At 45.3% G+C, this 21,294-nt stretch overlaps 2 protein-coding genes across 2 annotated transcripts; one reads left to right on the plus strand and one right to left on the minus strand.

The window, feature by feature from the left end:
- The first annotated feature begins 1,748 nt into the window (after positions 1-1,748).
- On the plus strand, positions 1,749-4,190 carry LOC136180470 (E3 ubiquitin-protein ligase TRIM39-like). The gene has a single exon (XM_065960237.1). It carries the CDS (start codon positions 1,764-1,766, stop codon positions 3,402-3,404), a length of 1,641 nt encoding a protein of 546 aa, XP_065816309.1. The 5' UTR covers positions 1,749-1,763; the 3' UTR covers positions 3,405-4,190.
- Positions 4,191-17,798: 13,608 nt separating this feature from the next.
- LOC136180480 (ESF1 homolog) lies at positions 17,799-19,154 on the minus strand. Its single transcript, XM_065960307.1, has one exon. It carries the CDS (start codon positions 19,091-19,093, stop codon positions 18,773-18,775), a length of 321 nt encoding a protein of 106 aa, XP_065816379.1. The 5' UTR covers positions 19,094-19,154; the 3' UTR covers positions 17,799-18,772.
- Between the last annotated feature and the right edge of the window lie 2,140 nt (positions 19,155-21,294).

The raw sequence follows: 21,294 nt of genomic DNA on the forward strand, positions 1-21,294 counted from the left end.
ACACACACACACACACACACACACACACACACACACACACACACACACACACACACACACACACACACACACACACACACACACACACGTTGAGATGCTGTCTTCAGGTGATATTTACAGATGTGATAAACTCACGTGGAGCTGCAGCCATTGACCTCTGACCTTTTGTTTCTCCAGCTCTTCTTCCTCCTCAGCGGTGCGCTCCTCCTCCTCCCCTTTCTTCTTCTTCTTCTTCTTCTTCTGTTGCTTCTTCACGTCTGCACACACACAAAACAAATCATGACCTGACACGCTGCAGAGCTCTGAAGATCAAACAATTCAATTCAGACACGTTAGAGACACGTGAGAGCATGAATAAAAACCAGGAAGAACACTTCAGGTTTACATCCCGAGACATCTGAGCTGTTTGTTCTTCTCACAGGTAACAAGACGAGGAAGAAGAATGAAGCTTTACTCTTCTATGTTGACCTTATTGTTTCAAACTAAACTCCATCACTGACAGTCTGTCAGCTGGGTTTATAAATACAGAAAATAATTAAATTCTGAACAATTCCAGAAACCACACAGGCCTGGTGGTGTCAGACCACTCCTACAGGACTCTCCTGCTACACTGCTGCAGAAACAACAGGTTTCCATGTAGACCTCTGACTGCTGCTATGACACACAACGACCACTAGATGGAGCCCAACATGAAGATACAAGAAGTGATCAGTTCTGTTCTGCTGCCACAACAAGCACCAAACTCTCCTGATACGAGAGTGACTGTAATAAATGAACTCGAGTATCTTATTCACAAAGAAGATACGACGACTTTAATGAGACTCTTCCTCTTCTCAGATCAGATCAGATCAGTCTATTGAAGCTGGTATTTCACAACAGCCCTGTGACTCAGAGGGAAGAAACAAGCTGCAGTTAGAGGTGGAGCCACAGGTGAGGGAGGAGAGCTTCAGCGTCACTCTGAAGAAATAAAACTTAAAGTTTGTCAGGGTGTCGACCACGCAGCCGTCCAGAAAGGTTTCCGTTTCTCTTCAAAGAAATTAAACTAACTTCATCCAATCTTTGTCAACGACACAGCAGAGTCTCTGCAAACACTGGTGAGTACAGCTGATCATGTTTACACTTTGAACAACCAGGATTTACACTCAACTCTTCATTTCACTCTCTCTTCATACTCCAGCTTGTTAAACTGTGTGTGTGTGTGTGTGGGTGGGTGGGTGGGTGTGTGTGTGTGTGTGTGTGTGTAACTGAGGTTCTCTCATTTGGACTTTGGTTTATTTCTAACTTCCTTGTATCGTTGTTGTTTACTGATAACATCCTGCTGCCAAACTAAATTCTATTTCCTCTGGCTGTTTCACAATAAAAGCTTGACATGGAGAAACAAAAATTAGGCTTTTAATTTGAAGGAAGCAGAGAAGGAAGTGAAATTTGTTTTCATTCAAGTCATGTTTTTCATGGGCACAACCCACATCCTCAACTCTGCTGCTCATCCCACAAATGCATGTTCCTTACAAATGTGGCAACATTTAAAAGAGAAATAAACAGGCTTTCCAACAGTATAATGTTTATTGCCAAGAAGCATTGTTACAACAAACAAACAAAAAATCTACTAAACACAAATTTCCAGATTTTTTGTGCAATGTTTATATATCCTGTTACTCACCTACTGTCAGGGCTGGACTGGATTGTCATCACGCAGATCACCTGCTGTCTAAACCTGCGAGTAAATTAATCTAATATTTTTCTTTCTTTCACTTTGTGTAGATATGGCTGCTGCAAACTATCATCGGTCTGAGGATCAGTTTCTCTGCTCCATCTGTCTGGATGTGTTCAATGATCCTGTCACCATATCATGTGGACACAACTTCTGCAAAAACTGCATCACTGAACACTGGAACACCAGCGACCAGTACAGGTGTCCAATATGTAAGAAGGTTTTTAACACCAGACCTGAGCTGCACGTCAACACTTTGCTCTCTGAGATGGTTGGTCAGTTCAGAGACAAAGCTCAGCAGGAAGCCAGCAGCAGCAGCTCAGAGCTACAAGAGTCCAAACCAGGAGAAGTTCTCTGTGACGTCTGCACTGGACCCAAACTGAAGGCCCTGAAGTCCTGCTTAGACTGTCTGGTCTCCTACTGTGAGACTCACCTGGAGCCTCATCTGACAGCTTCACGTCTGAAAAGACACCAGCTGATCGACCCTGTGGAGAACCTGGAGGACAGGATGTGTATGAAGCACGATAAACCTCTGGAGCTGTTCTGTAAGACCGATCAGACCTGTGTCTGCATGCTCTGCTCTGTTTTAGACCACAAGACACACAAGTTTGTTCCTCTGAAAGAAGAATATGAAGAAAAGAAGGCAGAGCTAGAGGAGACAGAGGCTGAAATTCAGCAGATGATCCAGAAAAGACAACTGAAGATTCAAGAGATCAAACACTCAGTGGACCTCAGTAAGGACGATGCAGACAGAGAGATGGCAGAAGGTGTTCGAGTCTTCACCGCTCTGAAGAAGTCTGTTGAGAGAGGCCGGGCCGAGCTCATCGACACGATCGAAAAGAAGCTGAAAACAACAGAGAAACAGGCCGAAGCTTTCATCAAAGAGCTGGAGCAGGAAATCTGTGAGCTGATGAAGAGGAGCACTGAGGTGCAGCAGCTCTCACGCTCTGAAGACCACCTCCATCTAATCCAGAGAGTCCAGTCTGTTAACTCTGCTCCACCCACCAAAGACTGGACAGAGGTTAATGTCTGTCAACCACTTTATGAGGAGACTGTGAGGAACGCTGTGGCTCAGCTGGAGGAGACTCTCAGTGAAGAGATGAAGAAGTTGGTTCAAGCTGAGCTGAAGAGAGTCCAGCAGTATGCTGTGGATGTAACTCTTGATCCTGATACAGCACATCCTGATCTCATCCTGTCTGAAGATGGGAAACAAGTTCATCATGGTGACGTGACGAAGAATCTTCCAGACAACCCAGAGAGATTCTCTTCTTGTGTTTGTGTTTTAGGAAAGCAGAGTTTCTCTTCAGGCAGATTTTACTTTGAGGTTCAGGTTAAAGGAAAGACTGATTGGGATTTAGGAGTGGTCAGAGAGTCCATCAACAGGAAGGGATTAATCACAGCGTGTCCTGAGAAAGGTTTCTGGAGTATATGTTTGAGAAATGGAAATGAATATAAAGCCTGTACTGGCCCTTCAGTCTGTCCCTCTCTGAAGTGTCGTCCTGAGAAGGTGGGGGTGTTTGTGGATTATGAGGAGGGTCTGGTCTCCTTTTATGATGTGGACTCTGCAGCTCTGATCTACTCCTTTACAGACTGCTCCTTCACTGAGAAACTCTTCCCTTGCTTCAGTCCTAGTCTGAATTATGGAGGTAAAAACTCTGCACCTCTGATCATCTCTCCTGTCAGTGTGAAATAATCAAAGACTTCATGTATTGATTCTCATCCGAGTACAAACCATCCTATTTAGTGACAACACGGTATATTTGGGCGGCAGTTGCTCAGTCTGTAGGGACTTGGGTTGGGAATCGGAGGATCGCTGGCAAGTCCGGAAATTGGTCTGGTAGCTGGAGAGGTGCCAGTCCACTTCCTGAGCACTGCCGAGGTGCCCTTGAGCAAGGCACCTAACACCCCCCCCCCCCCCCCCCCCCCACCACCAGCTCAGGAGCGCCCACTGTGGGCAGCCCCCTCACTCTGAGACCTCTCCATTAGTGCATGTCCACAGGATCCTGTTTGTGCATGTGTGTGTATTTCGGCCTATGTTTGTGTAGCATGTTAACTAGACAGAGTGTAAAAACGAATTTCCCCTCGCGGGATCAATAAAGCATAAATTATTATTATTATAATATTTGACATATTTGACAGAATCAGATCATCGTGTTCGTTGATTTACTTTATAGTTCAGAGGTTTGTCCTCGTAAACACACAAACTGATTTGATTGACTCAGCTCATCATTGAGACGCATCATTTATGTGATAACGTTTATTTTAACCCTTTAAACTTCACTGACTTCCAACTTCAGATCGAGAGGAAAAGACTGTAGAAGACATTAATTCAATAAGTTTATATTTGTCTGAAATGTCTTTGGTGTCTCTTTGACTGAGTTCTGCTGTACGTATGATAGTGTTGATAAAAAGTCAAAGAAATCTGTAAATATGTGATTTTGAAACAAAAACTTCTAAATAAACTTGTTGTTGAAGACGAGGTCTGAGTAAGTACTGATTGACACGTATGACCCAGAACGTCCACCAGATACGTGTGCTTTGTGTGTCCACTCCCTCATCCGTCAACACCCACAGGCTGAGTTCTCAGAGCGCAGCACGGAGCAGCACCGCCGGACAGCTGGAGTCACCAGACCAAGGAGTTCCCACGGTAATTACAGAATCAGGAGTGACATCGACAGATAACACGATGTATGAGGTATAAAACCGTTATAAACACATCAACAAACACACAGAAGGTCATTGTTCTGAACTCGGGATGTTAATGATTAATCATCTATCGATTAATCGCCGTTAAGAATTTAACCGATTAGAAATGTATTCACTGACGATCTGTTTACAGTTTAACCGGCGGTCACATGTAATACCAATTCATACCAAAAGAGGGCGCCCGTCACATTTACAACTCAGAAAAACTGCTGTTATCACTACTAAAGGAAGAAGAGGTGCTGTGAAAAGTGAGGAGAAATGTAAGTGGTCAGCAGAGAGAGTGTTTTCTGCAGCTGGACTTGTTGTGAATAGACTGAGCACACGACTCAGCCCTGGTCACTTAGAGCTGCTCGTCTTTGTAAAGCACTAAGCCGTACATATATTTTGGTGAGTAGAGTATTTAATGCGATCACAACTCACGGCTGAATGTGTTGAAATATTAATTTGCCTACAAAGCAGAATAATTAAGTGTATTGGAAAGATGCTCAAATGGAACCATTCGTGATGCTAACGTTACTCATGCACAAGAACGACAAATGTTATACAAGAGTGTAAGAGCCAATATGCAAATTATTGATTAATACTAAATATCGAGTTAAAAATGATTAAAATCTAATAACAGTAATTTCATGTAAATTCATAACGTTTAAAATTGTTTTAAAGGCATAATTTAGTCATTTATAAATGATAAAAAGGTTATTGTTTATGTTCTTGGATGTTTGTTATGACAGCACTGCGTAGTTAAAGTTGTGACGGATGTGACGTAAGCAGTTTGGAGTCCAATATTGATGGAAGCTACACAGTTTTTTGACCATGCGTTAGACCGTTTGTTAAATCTGTATTTTATTTTGAAGTTTTTTCAGTAAACCTTTTAAAAAGAAGGAAAGCTGTCCTGTCTTTTCGCTCGCGTTGCAAATACTGTGAGTTGACTCCAAAAAGTGGTACAGAGGACGAAGAAAGAGACGGAGTGCCACTACATTTTGTCAAAAAACTAGCTTAAAGGATCAATAAGCTGGAACGTGCCCGGGCGCGGGGAGAGCGCAGCTGTCCGCTCGGGAGAAGGGGAGATAACAAAAGAGAGCTCACCTAATGAAGCCAGCAGAAACGGGTTATCCTTTAAAATACTCTCCAAGAAAAGGTAACGTGAAACCTAAATACTACCCTCGTGCATTTCCATGGAAGGATGTATAGCCGACGCAGGAAGATAATTGAAGCCCGTGCCGAAATTAAAGGAGGATTGCAGGAAATAATTCAAGTTGTAGATTCTCCGTGTCAGCTCGTATTTTAAGCCTTGAAACAGTCAATGTGGATTTCGGCCTTATTTAAGAAGTTGTTTGCACTCGTTTTATGAAGAAAAAGTGCCTTAAAGGTTAAGTGCTTTTAAACCTTTGCATTCAACTAGAGCCTTACTCTGCAATATTAAGATGATTGATGAAAAGGAAAAAGAGATTGGATGTCTTGAGGATACAATGGATTCAGGACGGACACGCAGGTTGACAGAGAAAGCCTTAGAGGAGAAATTGCAAAAAAAATATAGCATTAAGAAGAAGAAAATTAGGAGCTCTCACAAGTAAAAGAAATGAAGTGGACAAAATGATGAGTGATGCTCAGAGTTTACAAGGTGTTAAAGATGTGATGGAAAATGATTTTTCACTCGCTGTAGACAAGTTTAGTTGCCTCAACAATGAAGTTGCAAGCCTTTTGTCTGAAGATGAAAAAACATTTGATCAGGAACAATGGTTTGAACCCAAAATGGCATCCATCAAAGAATTCATAAAAGCTACTAAAACATGGATCGCCGCTGTGCATGAACGCTCTTTTCAAAAAGAGGATGATGCGGAAATTGACCCGCAAGATGCTGTTAAAGCAAGTGACAGTATTTCACAAGTAGGTGTCAGCAATGTTGGACACAATCGTCAATATGGATCTCAAGTAAGTCGCAGAACAGCCATATCACAGGTGTCCTCGACACGTGTTAGACAAGAGGTGGAACATGCAGCTCTGCTTGAACGTGCTGCGGCACAGAAGAAAAGGCAGCAGCTTGAGTTTGAAATGGCCAGAATCAAAAGCGCAAAAGAAGAACTTGAGTTGGAAACCGCATTAGCAGAAAGCAGTGCAAAATTAAAAGTGCTCAAAGAATATGAAAGATCAGAGGATGGTTCCAGTAGCCGTGGTTACAGTAGTCACGCACTAGTACAAAAGCTAAGAGGTGGGGGCATGAAGCAGGAAGAAACCAGTGTATCGCTTCCTCAGCCAGTTGATCCAGGCTTTCATGCTCAATTGCAAATGTTGCACTCTCAAGTACCAAAAGTGGCTCAACAAGATTAGCAACGCTCAGGCCAACAGAGGTGACGAGATGCTAAAAGTGATGCAAAATCAGAATGTTATCACTGAGCTTCTGGTAAAGCAACAAAAGCAATCCCAGCTACCAACAAAGGACATTACTGTCTTCAAGGGCGACACATTGCAATACAAATCTTTCATTAGATCGTTTGAGCACTCAATAGAACGAAAGACAGACAATGATCAGGACAAATTGTACTTTTTGGAACAGTTTACAAGAGCTAGTTCGCAGCTGTGCTCATATGCCACCTAGCAAAGGCTACTATAAAGTGAAGCAACTGCTTCATGATCACTATGGGGATGAACTACAGATCGCCAGCGTGTACATTGATAAAGCACTGAAATGGCCGCAGATCAAATCTGATGATGGAAAGGCATTAAATGCTTATGCAATGTTTTTGGTTGGATGTCGCAACACTATGGAAGACATAGAATTTCTAGAAGAGATGGACAACCCTACCAACTTACGGAAGGTGGTATCCAAACTACCCTTCAAAATGAAAGAACTTTGGCGTGCTGAAGCTTACGATGTCAAACAGCGAAAAGGCAGAAGAGCAAAGTTTGCTGATTTGGTGAACTACATAGACCGCCAAGCTAAAATAATGATCGATCCACTGTTTGGTATTATACCAGACAGCCGCCCAACCATAATTGGAAAGATCGAACAAAAGGAAAGGCATCCTCCTAAGAGAGAGGTCCGTGGAAGCAGTTTCGCTACCAACGTTTTCCAAAATAAAAGACCTCAAGAAACATATGTGATGTCAGGTAATTCAAGCAAAACCAGGATTGCCTTTGAGAAGCCATGTTTGTACTGTCAGCAGTTTCACATTCTAACTTCATGCAACAAAATATAAAAATCAGCCACACAAAGAACGTGTTGATTTCTTGAAGTCAAATGGCTTGTGTTTTGGCTGCTTAACCCCTGGCCATCTCAGCAAGTTCTGCAAAAGACGAATGGAGTGTAAAGTATGTGGGTTAAGTCATCCAGACATTTTACACATGGAAAAAAGAGAAGATTCTGTCTCACCTGAGAAGAATGAAGGTGCTCACGGAAACAAATTATCGTGTGCTCAAGTTTCTGTCACGCAAGAGTCTTGTAGCCTAACGGGGGCCGGAAAAGCTGAATGTGTGCTGTCGATAGTACACTTAAATCAAAAAAGAGCGACAAGTATGTTGAAACGTACGCCTTCATGGACCTGGGAAGCACAGCAACGTTCTGCACAGGAGACCTGCAAAAGAAACTGAACACTAAAGGGAAACCAACACAATTACTTCTCAGCACAATGAGTCAAGACAAACCTGGAGAACAGAAGCTAATAAATAGCTATGTGATATCGGACCTGGAAGTGTGCGGCCTGGAAGACACCAAACATATTGAGCTACCAAAAGTGTACACTCACAGCAACATACCAGTTCACGCCGAAAATATACCCAGGCAGTCAGATATTCAACAGTGGCCTTATCTCAGCGAAGTGCGTTTGCCAGAATTAGAAGCAGATGTAGGCCTACTTATTGGAGCAAACTGTCCAAAGGCTATGGAGCCATGGCGCATCATTAACAGTCAAGATGGAGGCCCTTATGCTGTTAAGACGGCCATTGGATGGGTCGTGAATGGTCCCATGAGAAAGGAACTGGAGGACACAGAGAACAAACCGCCTCAGTGTTCAGTGAACAGGATCTCAGTGATGGAAGTTGAGAAGTTACTTGTCCAACAGTACAACACTGATTTCCCAGAGCGCAACTACGACGACAAAGAAGAGTTGTCGCAAGAAGACAAACAGTTCATGCAGTCTATGCAGAAAACAGCAATGCTGGAAAACGGACATTACAGCATTGGATTGCCGCTCAGGAACGTGAAGCTCCAGATGCCTAATAACCGCTGTGTGGCGGAGCAGCGCATAGCCAGTTTGCACAGAAAGCTCAAGAAGAATCCTGAGTTCTTTGAAGAGTGCAAAGAGTTCATGGATACTATCATAAGCAAAGGCTATGCTGTCCAAGTTCCGGCACACCAGCTGAATCGTGACGACAACAGGGTGTTCTACATACCGCACCATGGGGTGTATCACCCTAAGAAAAGAAAACTACAAGTGGTCTTCGACTGCACAGCCTCGTATCAGGGCCGGTCTTTGAACTGTGAGTTACTACAAGGACCCGACCTGACCAATACGTTGGTTGGTGTCCTCTTAAGATTTCGTGAGGAGTCAATAGCCATAATGGCAGACATCGAGTCAATGTTTTATCAAGTTAAGGTGCCAGAAAAAGACGCAGATCTCCTCCGCTTTCTTTGGTGGCCCAACGGCAACTTGAATGGGCCAATGAAGGAATTTAGGATGGCAGTGCACCTATTTGGGGCCACTTCATCGCCAAGCATTGCTTCGTATGCCCTTCGAAGAACCGCTGAGGACCATAGAGCTACTGCCTCCCCAGAAGCTGTCCAAACAGTCCTGCGCAACTTTTATGTGGACGACTGTTTGAAGAGCGTAGCTACAGAAGACGATGCAGTGACATTGGCAAGTGATCGCCGTACCTTGTGTGCCAGAGGAGGTTTCAATCTGGTGAAGTGGATGAGTCATAGCCGAAAGGTGTTGATGTCCATTCCAGAAGTACACAGAGCTAGTGGAGTAAAAGATTTGGATCTAAGCCATGAAGCTCTACCAGTCGAGAGGACTCTTGGCATACAGTGGGATACAGAAACGGATACCTTCACTTACAGCATGAAGCTGCAAGACAGGCCGTTGACGAGGAGGGGCATTTTATCCATCGTCAATTCTATCTTCGACCCCCTCGGCTTTTTGGCTCCAGTCATCCTGCCAGCCAAACTTCTGCTGAAAGAGCTTTGTAAGGAGCAGCATGGTTGGGATGAGAACATTGGTGAAAAACATGCTGAAGAGTGGAAAAGATGGAAAGAAGACATTACTCTGCATGATCTTGCTGACTTCCACGTGAGCAGATGTTTAAAACCCACAGACTTCGGATGCGCTGCCACAGCGCAGTTACATCATTTCTCGGATGCCTCAGAGTACGCATATGGCACTGTGACTTATCTGCTGCTAGAAAACAAACAAGGCAAGAAACATTGTTCTTTCCTGATGGGAAAATCAAGAGTCGTCCCACTCAAGCAAGTTACAATACCCCGGCTTGAATTGACTGCGGCAGTCATGGCAGTGAAGATGGACAAGATGTTACGTCAAGAACTTCAAGTTCCACTTCAACCATCTATCTTCTGGACAGACAGCACTACCGTACTCAGGTATATTGACAATGAAACAGCTCAATTCAAAACTTTTGTTGCGAACAGAGTTACACTGATCCGCGAAGCCACCAAACCATCTCAGTGGAGCTACGTCGGATCAGCAGAAAATCCTGCAGATCAAGCCAGCAGGGGTCTGAAGGCCAAGAGTTTGATACAAAAGGGAACATGGATTAATGGACCGAACTTCCTGTTGCAAAATGAACATGATTGGCCCAAGCAACCCGTGCAAAGGAAGGAAAGCCTTTAAGATGACCCAGAGGTCAAGAACCCGGTTATAGTCAACACCATCAAAATCGAAGATAACGTGGAACCAATGAACCAGTTGATCAACTACTACTCGGACTGGCATAAACTTAAAAGGTCAGTGGCCTGGATTCTAAAGCTGAAGGAAACCTTGCGCCAACTGAAAGATGAAAGAAAGGAGTTCTCGAGAACAGTCAATCAAACAGAAAAGGACCCTGAAAAGCAAAGATCAAAGTTAGAAAGGCACATGGAAAAATACAAAACAACAAAAGGAAAGAAACCGCTTACCTTAGAAGATTTGGACACTGCAGAATCCGCAATAATCCAGTTCAGCCAAAGACAGCAGTACAGTGAAGAAATCAAAGCTCTGCAAAAAGGAAAACAAGTCAGTCGAAACAGTCAGCTGTTCAAACTGGATCCGATTCTGCAAGATGGCACATTGAGAGTTGGCGGAAGACTCAACAAGTCGGCCATGCCAGAGAATGCCAAGCATCCAGGGATACTCTCTAAGCATTGTAGAGCTGCCACATTGATCTTGAGAGACATACACCAAAGAACAGGACACTACGGACGCAGTTATGTCATGGCACAATTAAGAAGCAAGTATTGGATCCCACAAGCCAATTCTGCTGTCCGAACAATAATCAACAAGTGTGCAGTATGTCGCAGGATCAGCGGAAGAGTTGGAGAGCAAAAGATGGCGAACTTGCCTGAAGATCGCCTCTTGCCTGACAAACCTCCCTTTACGAACACCGGCGTTGATTATTTCGGGCCTTTTGATGTTAAGCGGGGCCGGAGTACAGTCAAGAGATATGGCATATTGTTCACCTGCCTTACCCTTAGAGCCGTGCACATCGAAGTTGCAGACAGCCTTGATACCGACTCCTGCATCAATGCAATTTAGCGTTTTGTGTCTAGAAGAGGTCAAGTTACCATCATGCGCTCTGACAACGGCACAAACTTTGTCGGTGCTGAAAGGGAGATGAGGGAAGCAATTCAACTCTTTGATCATGACAAAATTGAAAGGCTCTTGCAACCAAAGGGGATACAGTGGATATTCAACAGCCCAGCAGCTTCCCACCAGGGCGGGATTTGGGAAAGACAGATTCGAACTGTGCGAATAATCTTCAATTCTCTGTTGAAAGAACAAGCTGTGAATGATGATTGTCTTCAGACAATAATGTGTGAGGTTGAGAGCATCATCAACGGCAGGCCACTCACAAGTATCTCAGATGACGTGAATGACCTTGAGCCTCTGACACTCAATCATTTGTTGTTGTTGAAGTCACAACCTATCATGCCTCCAGGCATTTTCAGCAAAAATGCTGGAAGCAAGTCCAATATTTAGCAGACTTGTTTTGGACCAGATGGACCTGCGAGTACCTCCCACTCCTCCAGGAACGACAGAGGTGGTCAAAACTACGAAGAAACTTCATAGTCGGAGATGTTGTGTTGTTGGTGGACAGTTCATCACCTCGCAACTCCTGGCTGATGGGCAGAGTGGTAGAGACCTTACCCGACTCCAGCGGAGCAGTTCGTAGGGTGAAGATAAAAACCAAGACCAGCCTCTTGGAAAGACCTGTTACCAAACTGTGCTTGTTAGAAGAAGCGGCGTCAAACGAGAAGATTTGAGAAAAAAAAAAAAAAAAAAAAAGGAAGAAGCACAGGGAATAACTTTAAATTGGACATTTCATGGACATTTGATTTATTTGGCTCTTAATGTTTTAATTTGTAATTGTTTAGTCCGCCTGCCTAACCAATTAGGGGCCGGGTAATGTAAGAGCCAATATGCAAATTATTGATTAATACTAAATATCTAGTTAAAAATGATTAAAATCTAATAACAGTAATTTCATGTAAATTCATAACGTTTAAAATTGTTTTAAAGGCATAATTTAGTCATTTATAAATGATAAAAAGGTTATTGTTTATGTTCTTGGATCCAAGATCCAAGATGGCGGCGCCCTGCTCGGCTGCGGCTGCAGTGGCTCATGATAGCAACAGGAATATAATGGCAAATAACCCAGTCAGTTCTGATAATTTCACAGTAAACCTGCAGCGAAGTTACTCTAAAGTAATATACGACCGCCAGGCAATTTTAGTTTTAGGTAAATCAAACAGTTTCAGTCCGGTAGATGCGACTACTCTGGACCTTCTACGTAGCCTCGGAATACTACGCCGGCTACATCCAGCGGCCTGTGAAGCAGCGGAGCCTCGTACCAGCGGTGTCCGCCAGCGGAGGAGACGGAAGCGGTGTGACCGGAAGCAGAAACGGGGATGCCGAGCGGGGCTAACAACCAAGCTAAAAGCTAACCCGCACAGAACGCCGCTTCCTTCCATCATGCTTTCTAATGTCCGCTTCCTGGAGAACAAACTGGACTACCTGAAGCTGGATTTAACTGCAAAACGGGAGATGAGAGACTGCTGCGTCATATTTCTCACAGAAACGTGGCTGAAACCATCCGTTCCAGATGAGGCAGTTAGCATAGAGGGGCTAACATTATTTCGGTCGGATAGGAGCAGCTCTCTCACTGGTAAATCCTGAGGCGGCGGTGTTTGCATATACACCAACAACAACTGGTGCAACAACGGTGAGATAGTCTCAAGTCACTGCTCTCCTGATGTAGAACTACTGACTATAAAATGCAGGCCTTTTTATTTACCCCGGGAATTCACTGTTATGATCTTCACAGCAGTGTACATTCCTCCCAGTGCAAACACCAGAGAAGCCCTGAATGTTTTATACCGCTCCATCAGTGAACTGCAATCTACACATCCAGAGGGAGTTTTCATTGTGGCAGGGGACTTTAATCAGGCCAATATGAAAACTGTTTTTCCTCATTTCCACCAATATGTGGATTTTGCAACCAGGGGTGGGAGCATGCTGGACCTGGCATACAGCAACATCAAGAAGGCATTCAAGGCTGCACCCCGCCCCCACCTTGGCTCCTCAGACCATCTCTCTGTGATGCTAATTCCAGCATACAAGTCCCTGCTGATCAAGAAAAAACCCACAGTGAAGCAGGTGAGGGCCTGGCCTGAGGGAGCTATGGAAGCATTACAGGACTGCTTTGAATGCACGGACTGGGACATGTTCAAGGCGGCTGCTACGGACAATCACCAGACGTGTGTGGAGGAGTATGCCGAGTCTGTGTCTGCATACATTCAGAAGTGCATGGAGGATGTTAGTGTGATCAAGAACATCTCCACACGGGCCAACGAGAAACCCTGGATGACTAGTGAAGGTACGTGCAATGCTGAAAGCCCGGAACGACGTTTTTAAATCTGGCGACATGGTGGCACTAAAAACAGCCAGAGCCAACCTGAACCGTGCCATAAAGGTTGCAAAGCGTGCTCACAGTCAGAAAGTGCAGGACTTCTTCGAGGACCCCACGAACACCAGACGAATGTGGCAGGGCATCCAAGTCATCACAGACTATAAAGCTACTCCTCCCCCCTGTGACAACAACATCAACGACCTCAACGACCTCAACAACTACTTTGCAAGGTTTGAGGCACTCAACACCACTCCAGCGAGGAAATCTATTCCTCACTCCGATGAGCAGCCAATCAGCCTGGACGCAGCTGATGTCCGGAGAACCCTGAGGAGAGTGAACACCCAGAAAGCAGCGGGCCCTGACGACATACCGGGACGGGTGCTTAAGGAATGTGCTGACCAGCTGGCTGGGGTTCTCACAGACATCTTCAACACCTCGCTGATCCAGGCTGTGGTACCATCATGTTTAAAGACTGCTACAATCATACCAGTGCCTAAAAAATCCACAATCTCCTCGCTCAATGATTACCGCCCTGTAGCACTAACCCCCATCATGATGAAGTGCTTTGAGAGGCTGGTAAAGGACCACATTGTCTCCAGACTTCCCCCCACATTCGACCCGTACCAGTTTGCTTACCGCCCAAACCGCTCCACAGAGGATGCCATCTCCTCTGCACTCCACCTGGGCTTACAACATCTGGAAGAGAAGGACACACATGTGCGGATGTTGTTTCTGGACTTCAGCTCAGCGTTCAATACAATCATCCCGCAGCATCTGGTGAGCAAACTGGCCCCCCTTGGTTTCAGCACCCCCCTATGTAACTGGCTGCTTGACTTCCTCACAAACAGACCCCAGTCTGTGCGGGTGGGCAACAACACCTCCAGTGTCCTCTCCCTGAGCACCGGCTCCCCTCAGGGCTGCGTCCTGAGTCCGCTGCTGTTCACCCTGATGACCCATGACTGCTGCGCCAGGTCCACTACTAACCACATCGTGAAGTTTGCAGACGACACAACAGTAGTGGGCCTCATCCGTGACAACAACGACATGGACTACAGAGAGGAGGTGAAACATCTGGTTGACTGGTGCAGAACCAACAACCTGACCCTGAACGTCGATAAAACCAAAGAGATCATCGTCGACTTCAGGAGGCGCCAGCCCAGCCACACACCACTCCTCATCAATGGCACAGCAGTGGAGAGAGTTAGCAGCACAAAGTTCCTGGGGGTGCAGATAACAGACACTCTGACCTGGTCCCTTCACACCGGTGCTCTTGTGAAAAAAGCGCAGCAGCGCATGCACTTTCTGCGTCGGATGAAGAGAGCACACCTCCCTCCTCCTATTCTCACCACCTTCTACAGAGGCACTATAGAGAGCATCATAACAAACTGCATCTCTGTCTGGTCCGGAAGCCTGCAGTGCCTCCGACTGGAAGTCCCTGCAGAGAGTGGTGAGGACGGTGGAAAAGATCATTAAGACTCCACTTCCTCCCATCCAGGAGATTGCAAAGATCCGCTGTCTGACCAGGGCTCAGAAAATCAGCAGAGACACCTCCCACCCCCACCAAGGACTGTTTTCGCTGCTGGACTCTGGAAAGAGGTTCCGCAGCCTCCGAAGCAGAACTTCCAGGTTCTGTAACAGCTTCTTCCCACAGAAAGGGGTCGGGGCGGGGGAGGCGGAGCTAAAGTGAGACCCCCCTGCTCGTGCGCTATCGCTCTACCTTCACTTACTCTCTCATTTTTAATGAGGGGAGAGACTCCTCTGACCGGCTTCAGCTGCCTCATGCCCCCCTCACTGTCTTCAGCAAACAGTGTCCACGGACTCCCAGTTCTCCCAGTAATGAGATCATGAAAATCTTCTTTCATTGAATGATATTTATTCATTATATTTTTAACCCAGAGAGACAGCACAGTCTAAATTACACAAATCAGTCACGTTACCAAGACGTGTGCATGACTCAGTCTGCGAGTTTAGCCGATTAAAAACAGGAAGTTATCCATTACTCTGTTTCTGTTGCCATGGTGTTGAAACTACACTACAATCAAATCGATGTTTAACAATCTTCAATCGTGGCGACAACCCGACGTGCAGATTGTGCCCGCCTGTCCCAAACAAGCCTTTGTAAAAATCTGATTGGTTCAATAGTTTGTCATTTTCTCTCCGTGGCTCAGAATGTGAATAGTTTGGAGCTTCTTCTCTGATAAACAAACAAACGTACCGGAGCTTCTTAAAGATGCTGCATCACAATAAAAGCTTTTATTTTGAAGGAGCTGCAGGAACCAGCTTGTCCGTTTGAAACGTCTCAGCTGTGAGAGGAGAGAATCGCGTACACTGCTCTTTGCTCAGTGTCACGATGTATTGAAGAAGGAGCAGATGTTTTGAGTCTCCCGACAAAGAATCAGCAAAACGTCTTAAACAGCAGCCTGTGATTGAAGACACTTTAAGGCAGGGATGTCAAACATACGGCCCGCGAGACATTTTGGGAAGAAGGAGGAAATGTATTGAAAAATATTTTGAGATTTTTTATAAAATACATTTTTGTAATATGTATTTTCCCCGAATTGTATTAAAATGAGCAACGTAAAGGTTGATATCATGATACGAATATTAATTAAACGGGGCACTTGAATTATCTTCTCAGCAGGGAGCATCATAAAAAAGAGGAGTGGCTGAGCGCACGAGCTGCTCCTGCATTACGCTAATCAGCAAACAGGCTGAACACCTGAGAGAGGTGACACAGAATGCAGGTTTTCAAGAGAGATCGAAGGAGCGATATTTCTTTAGTTTTATTTGCTCACAAGTTGCCAGAATTGTATGAAAGCTACGAGACTTAACCACAGGGGGCGCTGCACTGCGCGCTCATCCTGACGGTCTTCAGTTCTGTCCACTCTTCTTACCAGTTTCTTCTGGCTTGACTGATGGAAAACAAAAGTTTGGCTGATAATAACAAAGCTTCCTATGGAGTGAGCCACAAAGAGCAGCTCGTGCAAATAAAAAACAATCCTCTCTGTCCTGCGTAACGGCCCAGACCGTCTCCTCACATCCAGTGTAGTTTGTGGACACCGGTGTTGAGCCTGATGCATCTCCCGACTAGTTTTACCTCTGGTTATTGTAAAAACAGTAAATTAAAATGAATATTAACTGATTTTATTTACAGATGGTTCATTTTTAGGTCACCCAGAGGTGAACTTGTTGATCACGTAAAGGTTTCAGACATCACTTCTAAATGCAGTAGCCTGCTGTTGTGCCTTTATCACCAGCTTTAATCAGACTGTAAAAATATAACTATTACTGAACATTTCATTCTTATCTGAAAACAATATCACACACAGGCTGTCCGATCATACAGAGGTCCGCTGGTTTAACTGTGGAGCAGAGCTATAATTCTTCCTTGAATTACTGCACGGAGATGGCACAGATTCATGGCGCATAAAAAGTCAGTGACAGAGTTAGATCACGATATTGCGGACACGTAGAAGAACAGACTGCCAGACTCATATCAAAAGTGGTTTAACTGAGTTTACTTAGTTAAAGAAGTTGAACTCCACACGGAGCTGATCAGACTGCAGTGATCAATTGGAGGATCAATTCAAGTCTGTTGGTTTGGAAACATGTTATCATTTTATAATGCCTAATACTAAAATACCTGAAGATGACTGTTTACATCAAAGACACTCTGTGTGTTTGTGACAACAGATTCATGTGAGCAGGTTTAATCTGTGATGAACCTTCACACACACACACACACACACACACACACACACACACACACACACACAGAAAACACAGACACACAGACACACAGACACACAGACACACAGACACACACACACACACACACACACACACACACACACACACACACACACACACGCACACGCACACGCACACGCACACGCACACGCACACACACACACACACACACACACACACACGCAGTTTGCAATGAGAGTTAACCCCTCTGCTTAATGTACTTATACATTTTATGTGTTCATATGCAGTTTTCTATACAAGTACCTTTTTTTGTATTTTTTTCTAATCATACATTAGCCTATATATCCATGTGTTGAGTTATAGTGATGTCTGCACAATTAGTCCGGCCCACTTGAGGTCTCATTTGAACAAATCCGGCCCCCGGCCCAATAGGACTTTGACACCCCTGCTTTAAGGGAAGCAGAATGTGGAGACTTGGTTTGATTGACAGCTCCAGGACGTGATGACTGCAGGGCGTTCTGCTGAATCCAAAGGACCAATCAGAAACACAGAATTCACAAGATGTTATGTTGTCATCTTCATTTGACCTGCAGATAAAATTATCCTCATGCCAGATCATCTTCACATCACAAACTTCTCTTTATTGGAACTCGAGTTACCAAAGAAACATTCATTTAAAGAAAGAAAACTTTTCACCACTTTAGAAACAGCGTCACTCTGTCACTCCCAATTCACACACACTCCGTGCACGCCGCGGTCTGTCAGCGCCGCGGTTTTTGCTCCATCGGGCGGCGCACTCTGCCCCCACTGGATCCTTCACAGGAGAACTACTCCGACTACGAGTGATGGAAAATACGATCAGGAGTCCGTATGTTGTGTTTTATTTTGAAATTGACAGCGCACTCTGTGCGTTTCCTCGTCTGACTTCCTGTCCAGCTTGACGCGTGCCTGCAGCGTGCTCCGTCTGAAACAGATTCACAGCGTGTTTGAAACGCGGCGCTCGCTGTGGAAACACGATCATTGAGTAGAGTGGCGGTGAGCTGCGGTGTAGTGCACGGCGCTGACCGTGCACGGCGCTGACCGACCGCGACGCTCTTGGAGTACGTGGAAACGGGGTAAGATGCTGACAGCTCACAGAAACATCAGCTCACAGCTGCTGGAGGAACAATCTCCCCCAAAGAAAGCTGAAATGTGAAAAGTGATTTACTAAAGTAAAAACCTCGGTGTCATGATGGTGAACGTGTTTCTTGAGGTCCAGGGCGTCGCTCTCTTCTTCTTCATGTGTTTGAAAATAACTGCAGGGCTTCTTTAAGAGTTCTGTGTGAAGAAACTGTCCAAATAAAACATTCTCACAGCATGTGATGCAGCACCATTCACTTTTTCCTGCACCTTCTTCTACTTTGTGGCGTCTCTTTCTGTATAAAAACATCAAACAGGAAGTAGAGTTCATCAGGAGAAACTGTTCCTGCAGGCTGGGACTTCTCCCAGTCTCTGCCGGTCTGCACACTTTTGTGTTGAGAGTTCCACCTACACCAGTTTCTGTTTCTTGCGAGCCTGAAACTGCTCCGTTTTGCTTTTAATCGACTTGACGAGCATAGACAGACTCGGGTCCATCGCTTTCTTCGAGGTGAGGTCGACCGCCGCCGCGGCGTCACGGTCCTTTTCCCGTTTCTTCCCCGCCACCTGCTTCCTGTCGGCTCCCTCCCCCTGATCTCTGAGCCCGTCCTCCAGGCGCCGCTGCTCCTCGTCTCTGCGGCGCTGCTTCTCCGTCAGGATGCTCTGCGTGGCGTTGGTCTTCTTGTAGCTGGGGTGGGAGGGGTCCAGGTTGAAGAGGTGGGAGGTGAACATGGCCTGGAAACGAGGGTCCTTCACATCCACCTGGACGCACAAACAGAGAGAGAGGGAGAATGTTACAACATCGTCATGACCACGATTTAGTCAACACAGAGCTAACAGCCTTCCTTTGACTCCATCACACCACGAGAGAGGGAAATGAACGTCTATATATTTATTTCTTCTTCAGGTCGACAGTTCATCTTTGAAATCAGATCAAAACACGTTAAACGGGACGATTGTGGTCAAACCAAAAGTTTGAACATTTAGCGGCCGAATGCTAAAGTCAAGTCCTGGAAACCGGAGGACATTCAGCTGGAGCAGCACGACCTGTGACATCATCACACCCACCTGGAATTGGTCTTCCTGCTGAAGCTCCTCCCCCTTCTTCTTCAGCAGCTTCTTCTTCTTCTGGCTCAGATTCTGCTGCTCCACGATCTTATCGTAATTAAAGTGTTTGTGTTTGGCTTCGTCGCCCTCGTCCTCCATCAGCAGGGCCATCTCCGCCTGCACACACACACACACACACACACACACACACACACACACACACACACACACACACACACACACACACACACACACACACACACACACACACAGAAAACACAGACACACAGACACACAGAAAACACACACACACACACACACACACACAGAAAACAAACACACACACAGACAGACAGACAGACAGACACACAGAAAACACAGACACACACACACACACACACACACACACACACACACACACACACACACACACACACACACACACACACACACACACACACACACACACACAGAAAACACAGACACACAGACACACAGAAAACACACACACACACACACACACACACAGAAAACAAACACACACACACACACACACACAAACACAGAAAACACAGACACACACACACACACACACACACACACACACACACACACACACACACACACACACACACACACACACACACACAGAAAACACAGACACACAGACACACAGAAAACACACACACACACACACACACACAGAAAACAAACACACACACACACACACACACACACACACAGAAAACACAGACAGACAGACAGACAGACACACACACACACACACACACACACACACACACACACACACAGAAAACACAGACAGACAGACAGACAGACACACAGAAAACACACACACACACACACACACACACACACACACACACAGAAAACACAATCACACACACACACACAGAAAACACACACACACACAGAAAACACAATCACACACACACACACACACACACACACACACACACACACACACACACACACACACACACACACACACACACACACACACACACACACACACACACACACACACACACACACACACGTTGAGATGCTGTCTTCAGGTGATATTTACAGATGTGATAAACTCACGTGGAGCTGCAGCCATTGACCTCTGACCTTTTGTTTCTCCAGCTCTTCTTCCTCCTCAGCGGTGCGCTCCTCCTCCTCCCCTTTCTTCTTCTTCTTCTTCTTCTTCTGTTGCTTCTTCACGTCTGCACACACACAAAACAAATCATGACCTGACACGCTGCAGAGCTCTGAAGATCAAACAATTCAATTCAGACACGTTAGAGACACGTGAGAGCATGAATAAAAACCAGGAAGAACACTTCAGGTTTACATCCCGAGACATCTGAGCTGTTTGTTCTTCTCACAGGTAACAAGACGAGGAAGAAGAATGAAGCTTTACTCTTCTATGTTGACCTTATTGTTTCAAACTAAACTCCATCACTGACAGTCTGTCAGCTGGGTTTATAAATACAGAAAATAATTAAATTCTGAACAATTCCAGAAACCACACAGGCCTGGTGGTGTCAGACCACTCCTACAGGACTCTCCTGCTACACTGCTGCAGAAACAACAGGTTTCCATGTAGACCTCTGACTGCTGCTATGACACACAACGACCACTAGATGGAGCCCAACATGAAGATACAAGAAGTGATCAGTTCTGTTCTGCTGCCACAACAAGCACCAAACTCTCCTGATACGAGAGTGACTGTAATAAATGAACTCGAGTATCTTATTCACAAAGAAGATACGACGACTTTAATGAGACTCTTCCTCTTCTCAGATCAGATCAGATCAGTCTATTGAAGCTGGTATTTCACAACAGCCCTGTGACTCAGAGGGAAGAAACAAGCTGCAGTT

The sequence above is a fragment of the Labrus bergylta genome, chromosome 1 (genome assembly GCF_963930695.1).
Source record: "Labrus bergylta chromosome 1, fLabBer1.1, whole genome shotgun sequence".
In the NCBI taxonomy this organism is placed as follows: Eukaryota; Metazoa; Chordata; class Actinopteri; order Labriformes; family Labridae; genus Labrus; species Labrus bergylta.

Coding starts and splice junctions, on each gene's coding strand:
- LOC136180470 (XM_065960237.1), top strand. CDS start 1,764: ATGGCTGCTGCAAACTATCATCGGTCTGAGGATCAGTTTCTCTGCTCC.
- LOC136180480 (XM_065960307.1), bottom strand. CDS start 19,093: ATGTTCACCTCCCACCTCTTCAACCTGGACCCCTCCCACCCCAGCTAC.